At 57.0% G+C, this 14373-nt stretch overlaps 1 protein-coding gene and 1 non-coding gene across 2 annotated transcripts in view; both read left to right on the top strand.

Annotated features, from left to right (window-relative positions):
* The first annotated feature begins 3580 nt into the window (after nt 1–3580).
* Nucleotides 3581–14373, top strand: part of PER2 (period circadian regulator 2) — a 34387-nt gene continuing 23594 nt past the window's right edge. The window contains exons 1-6 of the mRNA XM_030886912.2: nt 3581–3623; nt 10523–10756; nt 12263–12325; nt 13093–13247; nt 13527–13648; nt 14210–14373. The exon at nt 14210–14373 is cut by the window's right edge and continues 8 nt beyond it. Of these exons, the coding sequence (XP_030742772.2) occupies nt 10539–10756; nt 12263–12325; nt 13093–13247; nt 13527–13648; nt 14210–14373 (722 nt within the window). The 5' untranslated portion in view covers nt 3581–3623; nt 10523–10538. The remainder of the gene's footprint in view (nt 3624–10522; nt 10757–12262; nt 12326–13092; nt 13248–13526; nt 13649–14209) is intronic.
* LOC115872173 lies at nt 11202–11365 on the top strand. Its single transcript, XR_004047713.1, has one exon. It is a non-coding gene; the product is annotated as a U1 spliceosomal RNA (small nuclear RNA).

Here is a 14373-nt window from a genome sequence, read left to right as displayed (position 1 = left end):
GAAGGTGAAGCAGAGAGAATGTGTGTCCCACCTCGAGGGAGGCAGAGAGGAAGTTCCCATAATCCTCATGAGAAGGCCACGCCCACAAGGAGGGGCCATCAGGTGGTGACCTGATTGACCGGCTAGCCTCCACCCCTTCCCTCTTTTATCAAGTTGACATGAGGCGAACCCACGTCTGAGGAGATCCCCATGCCCACGTGCCTCTCTCCACATACAGTGCTGTCGGCTGGCACTTAGAGCTAACGGCCTGAACAGGGCAGGGCCTGCAGCCAAACCTGACACCGGCCCAGTTAGCAGCCACACGTGGAAAGTTAAAGAACCCAACAGGCAGCATGGTGGCACTTCCACAGCCGTCTCCTCTCATTCTACTATTTCCGGCAGTTCGTTTGGACTGTACTCACACAGGGCTAAATAACATGATCATCTCGCTACTTCCCAATTTTTCAGCGTGGGCATCATCTGTTTATGACTCTAGCTCTTTTTCAACCCCTTACTCATGTCCTATACTCATCACACCTACACACCCTGGCACACACACACGCATACACTCATCCGCACACAGCCTCACCACATACACACCTCTCACACCTGAACAAATTCACACACCCTCGCACACATACATGCACACACTCACATTCTCTTTCATATACTCACACACAGATTCGCACGTAGATACACATTCACACAGAAATATCCACACACATTTACACCTTCTCACATGCACACCTACAAGTCTTCTCAGCTGGGGCCAGGGTGGGAACTTTTGACAGGTCTATCCTGTGAGCCTGGTAGCACAGTGTGTTAAGCATAAGGTTGCAAATCAGAAGTCCAGGGGTTCAACCTACCCAGTGTCTCTGAGGGAGAAGGATGGGGCAGTCTGCTGCTATAGGACTCACAGTCTTGGAGACGATGGGTACTTCCTCTCTGGCTGAGGGTACTCTAGGAGTTGGAATTGACTTGTGGCAGTGAATTAGGCGGAGGGGGAGTGTTGGGAAGGTGAGGACCGTTATCCAGGAACTTAAGAGAAAAGTTGCCTTCAAATGACATCATCACCCCTTCTACCCCTTACACACAGAGATCCAAGGCGAGGCATTGTTAATGGTGGTGCAGTGGTTACAAGCAGGACTGCTAACTGCCAGGCCAGCAGTTCAGAGCCACCAGCCGCTCCATAGAAGACAAGGCTTTCTATTCTCCCAAAGAGTGACCGTCTCAGAAACCTGCAGGGGCTGTCTACCCTGTGTTGTAGGGCCGCTCACTGTGAGTCGGCATCGACGAGGTGGCAGGACCTTAGGGAAGACTCCACCAATATTTGGGTCGTGTAGGGCGATTTCCACCACCAAGAAGAAACTGCCTGTGGGGTGCCCCAAAGAGTTTCAGTTCCAACGAATTCTAGAAGCCCATCCGTTTGCTCCTTGCTCCCCCACCCCCACCCCCATTCCTGAGAAGTGAATCCCCACATCTTTCCACCCGATTCAGTGTTGGACACGGAGGAGGCTGCCTTTCTGGAGGAGAAGTGGCATTAGGCTGAATGTGGAGCAGCTGAGCCTGAAGGAGAACCTCCGGGTGGGGTGGGTGAGCCGTCTCTGTTTGCTGTTGTTTGCAGAACAATGGGGCTCACCGTTGACGTCAATGCTGGTGAGGAAACAAGAGAGGCCCTTTGGGGGCGTGCAGGGTGCAGCTGCGCCTGGACTTGGCTGACACTGTGGGTACGTTGGGGTGGGAGGACAGTGTAGGGAGGTGTCTTTATGGGGGGACCCGACTCCCAGAGTGCCTTGCAGGGGATACTGCCCCACCCCTACCCGCCGCTGCCCCCATGGCCCAGGGCTTTGTCCCTTCTGTATCTAAAGACATTGGCAGGGACAGGAAAGGCAGTTGCTCCGTTGCCACCAAGTCCCTGCTGGTCCAGGGGCAGAGTACCCTCAAAGTGAGGTAAGCACAGGCTTACTTGTGCTTACTTACTAATCTGTGGTCTGGTGGGTAACAGGTCAAATTGTTCACTTGAGATTAGCAAGCATAAGTAAGCCTGTGCTTACGCTGCTTTACTGTGTACTCCTCCCTATTGGTGCTCAGCGGAGAAGCAAGCATGAAGCACAAGGTGCACCCTAGTTTCTCCGGTGATTTCTGGGGTCCCTTCAGCTCAGCAGGGCCCAGCCCACCCTTCTTCCCAATCAGACCCTGGCCCTTCAAGTGCCAGCCATGCCCTCCTCCCTCAGGCCCTCCTCCTTCAGACCCCCACCAGCTCTTTTCTCAACTCAGGACCAGCCTGCCTCCCCTCTCAGACCCTGAGCCTACAACCCCAAGTTTTCTGTTCCCCCAGACTTGCCCCGCTGCCCCGTCGGGGAGGGGGGGGCAAGGCCTAGTGGGCAGACACCTCCGTCCGACAGTGTTGAGGTGTAACAGACCTGAGACATTAACCTCAAATAAGAGGCCGCTGCCTCAGCTGTGGTCCTCAGGGGACAGTGCTACTGCCCGGAGGGTCCCATCCTGGGGGCAGGTCTCTGGAACTCGGGTCCCCAGAAGCACGCACACACACCTCCTCTTTGCAAACACCTTCCCCTCCTGCCCACCCTCTGGGGAGCTTCTGGGGGTAAGACTGGCCCTGGTTCGTGGGTCTCCGGCGCCAAGGTTTAACGATTTCCTTGTCTGCAGTGATGGCGCAGGGACAGCAATCATTCCCTTCATACCGCCCCATTTCCCGAACCCAAACTTGGGACGCAGGATCTCAGACGCCAGGGAGGCCTTTGAAGCGGACCGTCCTGGGATCTGGGACTAGAGTGAAAAGCCTCCAGCGCAGGGGGCGGCGGGGCGGGCCGGGAGGAGCGAGACCGGCCGGGACACCGACCGGAGCAAAACGAACGGGCAGCAGGGAACGCGCACGAGCGAATGAGTGCTAAGGAGAAACTGGTGAGAGGAGGGACCCTATGAATGGGAGGACGAGGAAGGGGGTGGGGACGAATGAATGGAGGGGAAAGAGAATAAATGGGAACAAGTGAATGAGTGGGAAGCAAGGAATGCCTAGGATAAATGGATGCGTGGGAACGAGTGGCTGAGGGGGAATGGGAGAATCAATGGGAACGGGGGAAGGAGTGGGCACCAGCGATGCGTGGGAACCAGTGAGCGGTGGTTGCCGGGCGGCCCTGGCCCCCGGGCGGAATGCGCAGGCGCTGCCGGCCGGGAACCCCCGCTCCGCAGTGGTACGCCCCACTCCGCGCTCCCCGGGCCGCGGGACACGCGGCGTCTTGAATGGAAGCCGCGAGGCCGGAAGTGGAAGGAACCACTCGGGCGGACACCGAGGGGCGCCCGAGCGCGCCGCGTCTTCATTGAGAACAGCCCCGGCGAACATGGAGTTCCATGTGCGGCTTATGTAAAGTGAGCGGCAGGCGCTGCAGCCAATGGGCGTTCGCCGCTCGCCGGCCCGGGGCCCCCCGGTTATGCAGATGAGGCGCGGCCGCGGCCAATGGCGGGCGTGGGGGGCGGGCCGGCGCGCGGTCACGTTTTCTACTATGTGACCACGGCGCTGCCGGGAGCCGCTGCCGGCGTTGCAGAGGCGCTGCCGGCACGAACGGGCGGCCCGGCGGACGGACAAGCGCACAGACGGCAGCGGGACGGGACGCGGGGCCACGGTGAGTGGGGTGGGGGCGGCCGGGGGCGGACAGCCCCGCTCGCGCTGTTACGTAACTGCGGGCCGGGCGAGGGCGGGTCTGGGGTCCGAGTCCGGGGTCTGGGGTCCACAGACGGATCTGGGGTCCGTTCCCGGGCCTGGGGTGCACAGATGGATCCGAGGCCGCCCTCGGACGGCTTTGGCGCCCTTTCCCAGGGCCTGGGGTCCACAGATGGGTGGGTGGGTGGGGCGTCACTGGCAGCTCAGAGGTCAGTGCCCTGAGTCTGGGGTCCACGCTCAGGAGGATCTGGGGTCTGCGTGAGTGGCAACGGCCGGCTTAAATGCGCGCGCGCACGCACACACATGCGCTGACCCCGGTGTGGTGTCCATTTGAAGCCTCAAGCTTGCAGTGGGCGCTGGGGAGGGGGCAGGTCGGGAAATGAATTCCTTCTCTAATGAGACGGGTGACAGTCGCCATGGCGTGGAGTACCCAGCGCTGTTAGCTCCCACAAACTTCCCGAGACTCGGCCAGTTGACCCTGTCACCCCCTCTTACAGGGCAAGAAACTGAGGCCAAAGAGGTCAGCTGGCTTCTCTAAGGCCACACAGATTTACAGCCAAGGCCACCAAGGATCAGTGTCCCTGGTAGTGGGCACATGGGGGAACCCTTAGGGAGGCTGGCATCCTCCTGGGTGGCCAGAAGGTCAAGTCTCAGGCCACTGGTGGGGCCAGTGTAGTTGGGGCAATGGTTTTCCAGCCTGGGGGTCCCTGTGCCCAGGCACCCTGAGGGTGGGGAGCCTCCACTCATGCCCACCTCCTTTGCTGACCCTTCTCCCTAGGACAGGTAGACAGGGTCTGCCCAGGTGATGTCTCCTTTGCCGTGGAGTGGTCACAGCACCTGCTGGGAGCAACTTGCTCCAAGCCCAGGGCTGGCAGCGGACTCCTCCCCTCCAGGAAGGCCAGGCTAGGGCATGATGACACACTTGTTGCCAAGGTTTCTGTAACGACACAGAAAGAACCCGTTGGGAGGGCTGATTCATAACTCGTGCGCAGCCACCGAGCCACAGGGTGCCTGGGAATCAGCTCAGGCTTGGCAGACCAGGAAACTGAGTCACGGGCATGCAGGGCTGGGGCAGGGTTGCCCCTTCTTCCCATCACACCTGAACATCTTGATTTGAGTTAGGCTGTGTGAGGGGGAGGAAGAGCCTCTGGTCCCCTAGAACGTTCTCACCCCCACAGTGTGGCAGAAGCCCCCTCCTTGAATACTTCCCCTCTGCGTGGTCCCAGACGTCTCCCAGCTACAAGGGGGAGGTACCCCCACCCCACCCAGGGCTTCTGATCCAGGGTTTCGGTTGGAACTTGTGTTTTAACTGGGAGTCTAGTCACTTAGGTGAAGGGAGTTCTATTTGGAATTAGAAGCTGTGTGAGGTACCCTGGGTGGGCTGCCAGTCTCCAAGGTCTTAGCAACTTTCATCCTTCACTGGCCAGGAGCCAAGCCAGGGCTGGGGTGCTGAGTGGGGGGCACACACGCACACCCCACCCCTCGTCTGTATGCCATCCCCAAAGTGTGCCCTCCCCCGGCCAGGCAGCTCCCAGGCGGTGACCCTCCCGCTACCAAGGCAGAAAGTTTTCTCAGGAGCTACGCATGAGGGAGCAGGCTCTGACGTGGTCCTGCCTGCGTGTGGGGTGATGTGACTGGGGAAGTGGGAGGGTGCCCACTCGTGTGGACCGCTGCCTTGCACTCGTCAGAACTGTCTCTGCTCTGGTCTTTAACCACTGATGTAGTCTCACCTGGCTCCCCACACACCTTCTGGCCCTGGGGCCGCTGGGTGCTGCCAGGACTGGCAGGGTGCAATCCCCGGAAAGGGAGACCTTGTGGTGCTGCCATTGACTTTCAAAACGAGTGCGTGAGACCTACTGGGACCACGGAGCCAGAGCCACTATGCCAGGCAGCCGGCCCACCTGGGAAATAACCCGCCCCGCCCCAAGCCCAGGGGGCTTCCTCTGGGGACACTTTTATGTGCACACTTTTAGCACGTGTCTTCCTTTCTTCCCAAGTCCAGGACAGACCAGAGGCAGGGCAGTGGGCACTGCAGTGACCGGGGACACCAGGGTCATGGTTGAGCAGGATGGCAATTCCAAAGGCCGAGCAGGGGCTGTCCCTTGAGACCCTTGGAGGGTTCACAGGCTCTGGGGTCCAAAAGAAATTGGGGTGCACTGGCGAAGACGGGGCTCCTCCCGGGTGGGGTAGAGGAGGGAAAGCTTTGTGGCCAGCCCTGAGCCCCAGTTTCCTAGGCATGGTTGCTGCCTGGTCACCCTGAGATCCCAGCTGGGGGCTTCTACCATGTTGTGAAAGGTTTTTCTAAGGAGGCTGCGTGTATTAGGAGGGGGGAGGAGGAGGGGCCTGGTCAGCTCCCACCCCCATCCCTGTGGGAGGCCGCAGCCCCATTTTCCTCAGTGACAGCCGTTGTCATGGAGAGCGGCCTGTTTACTGCGAGGACTACATTTCTCGGGATTAGGGCAGGCTGGCCTCCGGGAATTGGCTGCCTGTGACCAGGAAGCAGCAAGCTGATTGCAACCAACACAGGATTGTAAATACGGCCAGACTTGCAGCCTGATCCCTGTTACGTAAAGTTGGGGAGCTGGCAGCCCAGAACACGCCAGAGGCACCGGTAGAAGGTTCTGTTGAGTTTGTCAACAGCCTTTCCAGCGCCATTCTGGGATTTTTAAAAACAAAATTTTAAATGGTGAATAAAGTAGGGGGCTTATGTTTTAGAGGATCAATTTTGTATTCAACAGTTTAAGCTTCTTTACCACCCCTCTCATGTTGACCCTCTGAATTCTATTCTCCCTCTTGCGGCTTACCGATCTCCCCTTCCCCCAAGCGAACCCCTGTCCCCCCTCTAGCCCGCTGCCTCATCGTCTCTCCCTTGCCCTGCCCCATGGTGACCTTTGCTTTCAGAGTCATTGTCTTAGTGTGTTTTTGTTTTCTGGCCTCTCTTGCTCTCAAACTCAAAAGACATACATACGGCAGTGAGTCGATGCAGACTCAAGCAACCCTACAGGACAGGGTAGAACTGCCCCTGTGGGTTTCCAAGGCTGAAACTCTTCGGGAGCCAACAGCCTCATCTTTTTCATGAGGAGCGGCTGGTGGTTTCAAACTGCTGACCTGTCAGTTAGCAGCCCAAGGTGTGACCCACCATTGCCACCAAGGGTCCCTAACAGTGGTCTCAGAAAATATTTGTCCTTCTGTGATTGATTTCACTAAGCACAATATGCTCCACGTCCCCCCATCCTGCAAGAAGATTGGTGGTTTTATCGCTGTTTATTACCAATGCATAGTATCCCAATGGGGGGTGGGGGGCATAGAGCAACTCGCTATGAGTTGGTGCACCCAGTGGCATCACTTGGGAAGGTTCTCTCTGGTCACAGTGACTTTTTTCATGAAAGCAGTTTCACTTGAACCTCGTTTTTTGTGATGGCTGATTTGAGAGAACAGCGCAGCGTGCGGCTATGAAATTTTGTTTCCTGCTTGGGAAAATTGCTGCAGAAACTGTTGTTTGATGAGCACAGCTCACAAGGACAGTGCTATGGGAAAAACTCAAGTGTACAAGTGGTTTTCTCATTTCTAGAAAGGTGAGGTGTTGAATGATGACATCCATCGACTTCCTGAATGGCTAAGAGTGCCGACTCTAGTGCATTTAGAGTCTGTTCCACCAGGTCAGACTGCTAATCAAACTTTCTATTTAGAGGTTCTGAAAAGATTGCGTGACAGTGTGCAATGAAAAAGGTCTGATTTGTGGCAGATAGGGGACTGGCTTGGCCACCACGACAGTGCACCTGCTCACAGCCATCTCAGTGCACCTGTAGTGGGCAAAAACCAGCATGCCTCTCTCGTCCCATATGCCTGACTCACCTGACCTGGCTCCGTGAGACTTCTTTTTGTTTCCGCGAATGCAGAGGGACATAAAAGGGCAGTGATTTGATGACGTAGATGAGGTGAAGAAATAAACGAGGGAGGTACTGTCAAGCATCCAAACAGATGAGCTTGAAAAATGTTTCCAGGAATGGAATCGCAGATTTCACAAATATATTAAGGGCCATAGAGAGCACTTGGAAGGTGATAAGGTTGTTTTGTTTTTTAAAAAAATTAAATACATAGCGTTGGGGGAAAAGTGCATGTTTTTCTGGCACCACCTGGTATATACTAGAGTTTTTTATCCGTTCTTTCACTGGTGGTGTTTAGGTGGTCCCCTCTCCTTGCACCGCGTACTTTATTTGTTGAAGACGCGGTCCCTGAACATGATAGGTGGAGGTGGTCACACACTGCGCTCCCATCCACCAGGTCAGCCTGGAAGGGAGGAGACCTCCTGCGGGTGGTTCTTCTCAGGTCTCTTTGCCTCTTGTTGTTGTTGTTGTAGGTGCCATACCGTCAGTTCTGACCCAGAGCAGCCTAACCCCGCCCGGTCCCGCGCCGTCCTCACAATCGCTCCGTGCCTGAGCCCGTGGCTGCAGCCACTGTCCACCCATCTCATCGAGGACCTTCCTCCTTCACTGCCCTCTGCTTTATCAAGCCCGATGTCCTTCTCCAGGGACCGGTCTCCCCTGACCACATGGCCAACGTATGTAAGATGAAGGCTCCCCCATCCTCACTTCTAAGGAGCGCTATGACCATAGTTCTTCCGAGACAGATCGGCTTGTCCTCTTAGCAGGCCAGGGTACTTTCAGTGTCTTCGTCAGCACCATCATTCAAATGCATTGATTCTTCTTCCGTCTTCCCTGTTCAATGTTGGGCTTTCACGTGCATATGAAGTCGTTGAAAATACCACGCTTGAATCAGAACACACCTCAGTCCTCACAGTAACTTCCTTTCCGTACCCTAAAGAGGTCTTGTACACTGGCTTTACCCAGTGCAACACATCTTTTGATCTCTTGACTGCTGCTTCCATAAGCATCGATTGTGGATCCGAGCAAGATACATTTTTGACAGCTTTAGCCTCTCTCCATCACGATGCTACCTTTGGTCCAGTTGTGAGGATGTGGGTCTTCTTCCCCTTGAGCTGTCATCCACACCCAAGGCTCGGTCCTCGATCTTCACCAACAAGTGTCTCAGGTTCTCCTCACTTTCAGCAAGCAAGGTGGGGCCATCTGCACGTCACAGGCTGTTTACAAGCCTGCCTCTGATCCTGGTGCCACATTCTTTTTCCTAGAATCCAGCTTCTCTGATATCTGCTCAGCACACAGACTGAAGACGTGTGCTGAGAGGCTCCGACCCGACACACCTTCCCTAATGTTAAACCATGCAGCACTCCCGTGTCATGTTTGCACAGCTGCCGCGTGATCCAAGTGCACGGTACAGTTCCCATTCTTCGAAGGCGATGCACAGTGTGTTACGGTGCACACAGTCGAATGCCTTGGCAGAGCCAATAAGACACAAGTAAACTTCTTTCTTGTATTCTTTGCTATGAGCTACGACCCATCTGACGTCAGTGGTGATCTCGCTTGTTCCTTGTCCTCTTCTGCATGGGGTCAGCCTGACCCTCTGCAGTTCCCTGTCCATGTACTGTCCATCCACCCACGGTGGTGGATGATCGTCAGCAGAATTTGATTTGCGTGTGATCTCAATGATCTTGTTCTGTCGTCTGAGCATCGGTTGGGTCACCTTTCTTTGGAATGGGCACAAACAGGGGGCTCTTCCAGGCAGGTGGCCAAGTAGCTGTCTTCCAAATTTCTTGGCCTAGATGAGTGAGTGCTTCCAATGTTTCATCGCTTGTTGAAACTTTTTGCTCAGTGTTCCGTCCATTCCCAGAGCCTTGTCTTTGGCTGATGCTGTCAAGGCACTTGAACTTCTGCCTGCAGCACCGTGGGTTCTGGCTCATGTGCAGCCTCCAGAGATGGGCTGTGGACCAGTTCGTTTGGTACAGGGACTCTGTTCTTCCCATCGTCTTTTGATGCTTCCTGCTTCAGTCAGTATTTTGCCCCAAGAATCTTTTCCCCATTTTTGGTTCTCTTATTTTTTACCATGAAAAAAAAAATCATAAAAATAGAGACCCTTCTTCCTCCTTTCAGGTTCTTGATTTTTATTTCACTTGGGTGGAAGTGCAATAGAGCACATCGGCTTTCCGTTCTGCAGGTCCTGCATGTTTCTGTGAGTGCCACTGGCTGTGAGAATGTCTCTGCTGTGGAGAGGGACGCGGTCTCTGGGCAGCAGGGACCAAAACGCTGCTGGCTCAGGTGACCCAGGCGAGCAGAGCATCCCTCGGTCCCGTAGGGCTTCCAGGACCGTGGCCCTCTGGAGCAGACTGCCTGGCCTGCCTTTGGGGCCCCTGCAGGGTGAACTTCCGACTTCTCAGCCCTCAGGCAGGCACTGCACCTGTGTACCCTGCTGAACCCCACACCCAGCCCCCGCCCTCAAGTCCTCTCCGACCCCTAGTGACCCTGGAGGGCAGAGCAGAACAGCTCCTTGGGATTTCCAAGGCCATCCATCTCCACGGGAGCAGCCGGCCTCACCTTTCTCCCAGGAAGCAGCTGGTGGGTTTGAGCCAGTGGCCCTGTGGGAGCAGCTCAGTACTTACCCCCAGGCGCCCGAGGATCCCTGACTGACAGAGCAAAAGCAGGCTCCTGCCACAGGTGGAGGCCGCGTCACGGCAACCTGTAGGACAGGGCAGGACTACCTCATGGGTGTCCGAGATGGTCACTCATTACGAGAGTAGAAGGCCCTGTCTCTCTCCCGAGATGGTCACTCATTACGAGAGTAGAAGGCCCTGTCTCTCTCCCTGGCAGCAGCTGGTTTCAAACTGCTGGCCTTGGGGCCGGCAGCCCAGGGTGTAACCACTATGCAAATGTGGTGGATAGACAGTGGGGCACCCACTCAACCGCTGTGTGTGCTCTTGAACTCAGAACCTCTCTCTCGCCATTGCAGGATCCAGGATTTCAACATGAATGGCTATGCTGACCCCACTCCCAGCTGTGGGGACCCCTCCAAGGGCGTTCTAGAGCCCGGGCCCGGCCGGTCCCCGCTCCAGGATGACGTGGAGATGAGCAGTGGCAGCAGCGGAAATGAATCCCCTGAGAACTGCCCCCCAGGACCGGGCAGTGACTGGGACGGCACCAAGGGGCTAGGGATGCTCGTGGGACCGCAGGATGCCCACCAGGGGTAGGTGCCAATGGTAGAGTGGGTTTCACTCAGCCAGCTTCGTCTCCTTAGTAACGCCATCATGTCCTGAGCTTTCATTCCTCATGCCGAGGCTGCCAGGGTCTCTGATGTCTTATTAACTCAGCCAGCTGACCAGCTTCTGTCTTTCCTTAAGGAGCCCTGGTGGCGTAGTGACTGCACATCGGCCTGTGATCTGCAAGGTCATCAGTTCGAAATCGCCAGCTGCTCCACAGGAGAAAGACAAGGGTGTCCACTCTCAGGAAGAGGCACAGCCCTGCAGGGCTGTTAGGAGTCAGAGTTGACCGCATGGCAGGGTTTCGTTTTGTCTAGTCTTCCCTTAAGGAGCCCTGGTGGCACTGTGGGTTTAGCCTTGGGTTGCTAACCACAGGGCCAGCGGTTTGAACCCACCAGCCGCTCTAGGGGAGAAACATGAGGCTGTCAGTCTGTACATACCTGGCAGGGAAGACGCCATGATCACGAAGGTGGTTTTCCCAGGGCGAGGCTTATGCACTGCACCCCGGATGTGCTGACCCCTGCGATTTCCCCAAATGTGGGAAACTCGACTGCATAATTTGTGGTAGTGGGGGACTGCGTTCATGCTCTCCCCTGAAATAAAAATAATTAAAGAAAAACAAGATTTACAGACCTGGAAACCCCAGACTGGGTTGGTGGGGTCAGAGCTGACTCAGTCGGTGGGCCATGATTGGTTGGTTTGGGTTTTCCCAGAATCCCCCGGGCGATTCGTGCATGGTTGACCAGAGGGTTGGACGTTCCGGACACTCGGGCACCTCGGAAGAAAAACTTGGTGATCTACTTCTGAAAACTCAGCCACCAAAAACCACACTCCAGAGCCACTTCTGCTCTGACACGTGGGGCGCCTCGTGCCAGGACCGACGCCATGACAGCCGGAGCGTCTTCCCGTAGTGACGGCGCCTGACCCGGGCCATGCCTTCCGCATCACCGGCTGGACGCCGACCCAAGAATGATGCTGCTGGAGCAGGTCCTGAAGGTGCCAGGGGCTGCCGGAAGAACAGCCCGGCTCTGGGAAGATGCGTGCCGGAGTGCGCCTCGGGCAAGGAGGGCGAGGGCCCGTCGCTGTGGACGGTGGACGTGATCAGGAGAGAGCAGTCCCTGGAGAAAGACGACGCGCCTGGCAGAGGATCGTCAACAAAGGAGAAACACTCAAGAAGATGGGTGGGCACAGTGGCTGCAACAATGGCCGCAAGCAGAACCGCTGTGAGGCTGACCTGCTGAAGGTGGTTCCTGCCGGACACGGGCAGGTCACTAACAGCCAGAATCTGCTCGACCACACGGGCGCCTCTGCCCAGCAAGAGCAGCAGCTTGCCGGGAACCAAACCCACCACTCTGAGTCTGTCCCAGCTCAGAGGGCCCTGCAGGACAGGGAGCGCCCAGGGCGGTCGGTCTTTCTCCCGTGGAGCAGCTGGCCGGGCAGACAGGGAGAGGCTTCTCTTTCTGAGCTTCACTGTGACTTCTTCTCGTTCACAGACCAGATGCCTTCAGCCTGATGATGGCCAAGTCTGAGCACAACCCGTCCACCAGCGGCTGCAGGTAAGGCCAGTGGTGGGGGCTCTTTGCTGCCCTGCGTCCCCTTGGGGCTGGCTGCTCCGGAGTCTCAGCAGAGCTGGTCTGAGTCCTGGGTGGGTGCATCTGGAGCATTCCCTTTAGAGTCTCCGCGCCTGTGTCCTCACAGCCACAGGTTTGCAAGGCCGTGCTCTGGGGCGGGTCTGGCTCTTCATTCTGGGGATCAGGGCACTGGAGACTGGCTTTTCTCACTGCCTTCTGCACCTTTTAATCCGGAGGACACAGACACACACACACACACACACACACACACACACACACGCCAGGGTGTGGTCTTGCCCGACTTTGCCTCTGGTGTCCTTCAGCTTGCAGACCCTTAAGTCCCTGCCCCCAAGGGCTTCTTGTCTATGTGGAGGAAGCAACGCGGCTCTCCTTGGTCCTCGGCCCTTCCCAGCAAAACCTGAGAAGTAGCCAGAGCCCACTGGAGGAGTGCCATGACCCCAGGGGTCGGGTGATGAGGCCTCTGGAGAGGACGTCCCACATGGGCAGTTGTCACCACAGGTCCTGTAAGGGGACACTTCCCAGGGCAGTTATCTCAGATTCTGGGGACTTGGTTAGTCCACTGATGGGAGTGAGCAGAGGCCAGGGAGGCTGCTCAGCATCCCACAGTCGCACCTGAGAGAGGGACCTTCAGGGCTGGTTTGAGAGGGTGGGGCTGGAGGCACCTGCCACTGGAACGCGTGCCCTGCTCGGGCGCTCACTTTGGGCTGCTGGTCGCTGTGTTTAATTCTCAGCAGTGAGCAGTCCAGCAAAGCGGACGTGCACAAAGAACTGGTAAAGACGCTGAGAGAGCTGAAGGTCCACCTCCCTGCAGATAAGAAGGCCAAAGGACGAGCCAGCACGCTGGCCACCCTGAAGTACGCCCTGCGGAGCATGAAGCAGGTGAAAGGTAGGGGGCTCAGGCCCATTGTCCAGACCCGCTGGACCTGGCTAGGAGCTACAAGATTTAAAACAGTGTAGCATCTAAAAGTGCTGATGTCCAGCATCTTCTGACTTTACAGGCAGAATCTCTCGGTTTCTGCTGTGCGCTTTGCTGCTAATTCCCAGAAGGGTGGGGAGCATCCCCGCTCTTTGCTGGAGGACAGCTGAGCCCGGGGTCCCAGTGGGTCCCTCCCTCCTCCCGCGCCCCCTCTGCCCGTGTGCTAAACGGAGCATGGTTTCTCGGCAGCAAACGAGGAGTACTACCAGCTGCTGATGCCCACCAGCCCCCTCGCCCCCCGGCTGGATGTGCCCTCCTACACCGTCGGGGAGATTGAGAACATGACCTCAGAGCACGTCGCCAAGAATGGTGTACGTACATCTCGCCCCCTCCCCGCTGGGCTCCCAACCCATGGCCACGACTCCGCACACGGATCAGCCAAGCCACCAGCGTGCCAGGCAGGAAAGGGGGGTGTTTCAGGCAGTGAGGACGTTTGTAGGGAAGTGGCTGCCACAGCAGCACAGATCCCCCTCTCTCTCTTCCCCATGCCTGGGCCATACCTCCTCACCTTGACCGGGCTGACCATCCCATGCCTCATGACTGCCAGGCACAGTGGGCAGGGCCACTTGCCCAGGCCTTCATGTCATTTGAGGAGGGACAGATAGAAACCCACTGCAGGCCAGGCGGGGGCTAGTGGTCACCACGCTGGACCGCTAACTGAATGATTAGAGGTTCAAGTCCACTCCCCAGGTGCCTCGGAAGAGAGGCCTGCCAGTCTCCTGCCCACTCTCGCCCACTGAAAGCACAGTGGACTCAGCAGTGGCTGGGAGTCTCTGTTGGGGCCAAGGCCGCCCCGGGCTCTGAGTCTCTGGGAGTGGCCACATTCAGCCCGTCCTGTCTGTCCTTGACCCCACGGCCCCTTCTCTCCCCAGGACCTGTTTGCGGTGGCCGTGTCCTTGGTGACGGGGAAAATTCTCTACATCTCCACCCAAGTCACGTCCATCTTCCACTGCAAGCGTGCCGCCTTCGCCAACGCCAAGTTCGTGGAGTTCCTGGCGCCTCACGATGTCAGCGTGTTCCACAGCTCCACCACTCC

The sequence above is a fragment of the Echinops telfairi genome, unplaced genomic scaffold (assembly GCF_000313985.2).
Source record: "Echinops telfairi isolate 266 unplaced genomic scaffold, ASM31398v2 ScPeMD7_3;HRSCAF=10, whole genome shotgun sequence".
Lineage (NCBI taxonomy): Eukaryota > Metazoa > Chordata > Mammalia > Afrosoricida > Tenrecidae > Echinops > Echinops telfairi.
The sequence above is the reverse complement of the archived record's forward strand: the minus strand, read 5'-3'. Positions and strand labels throughout refer to the sequence as shown.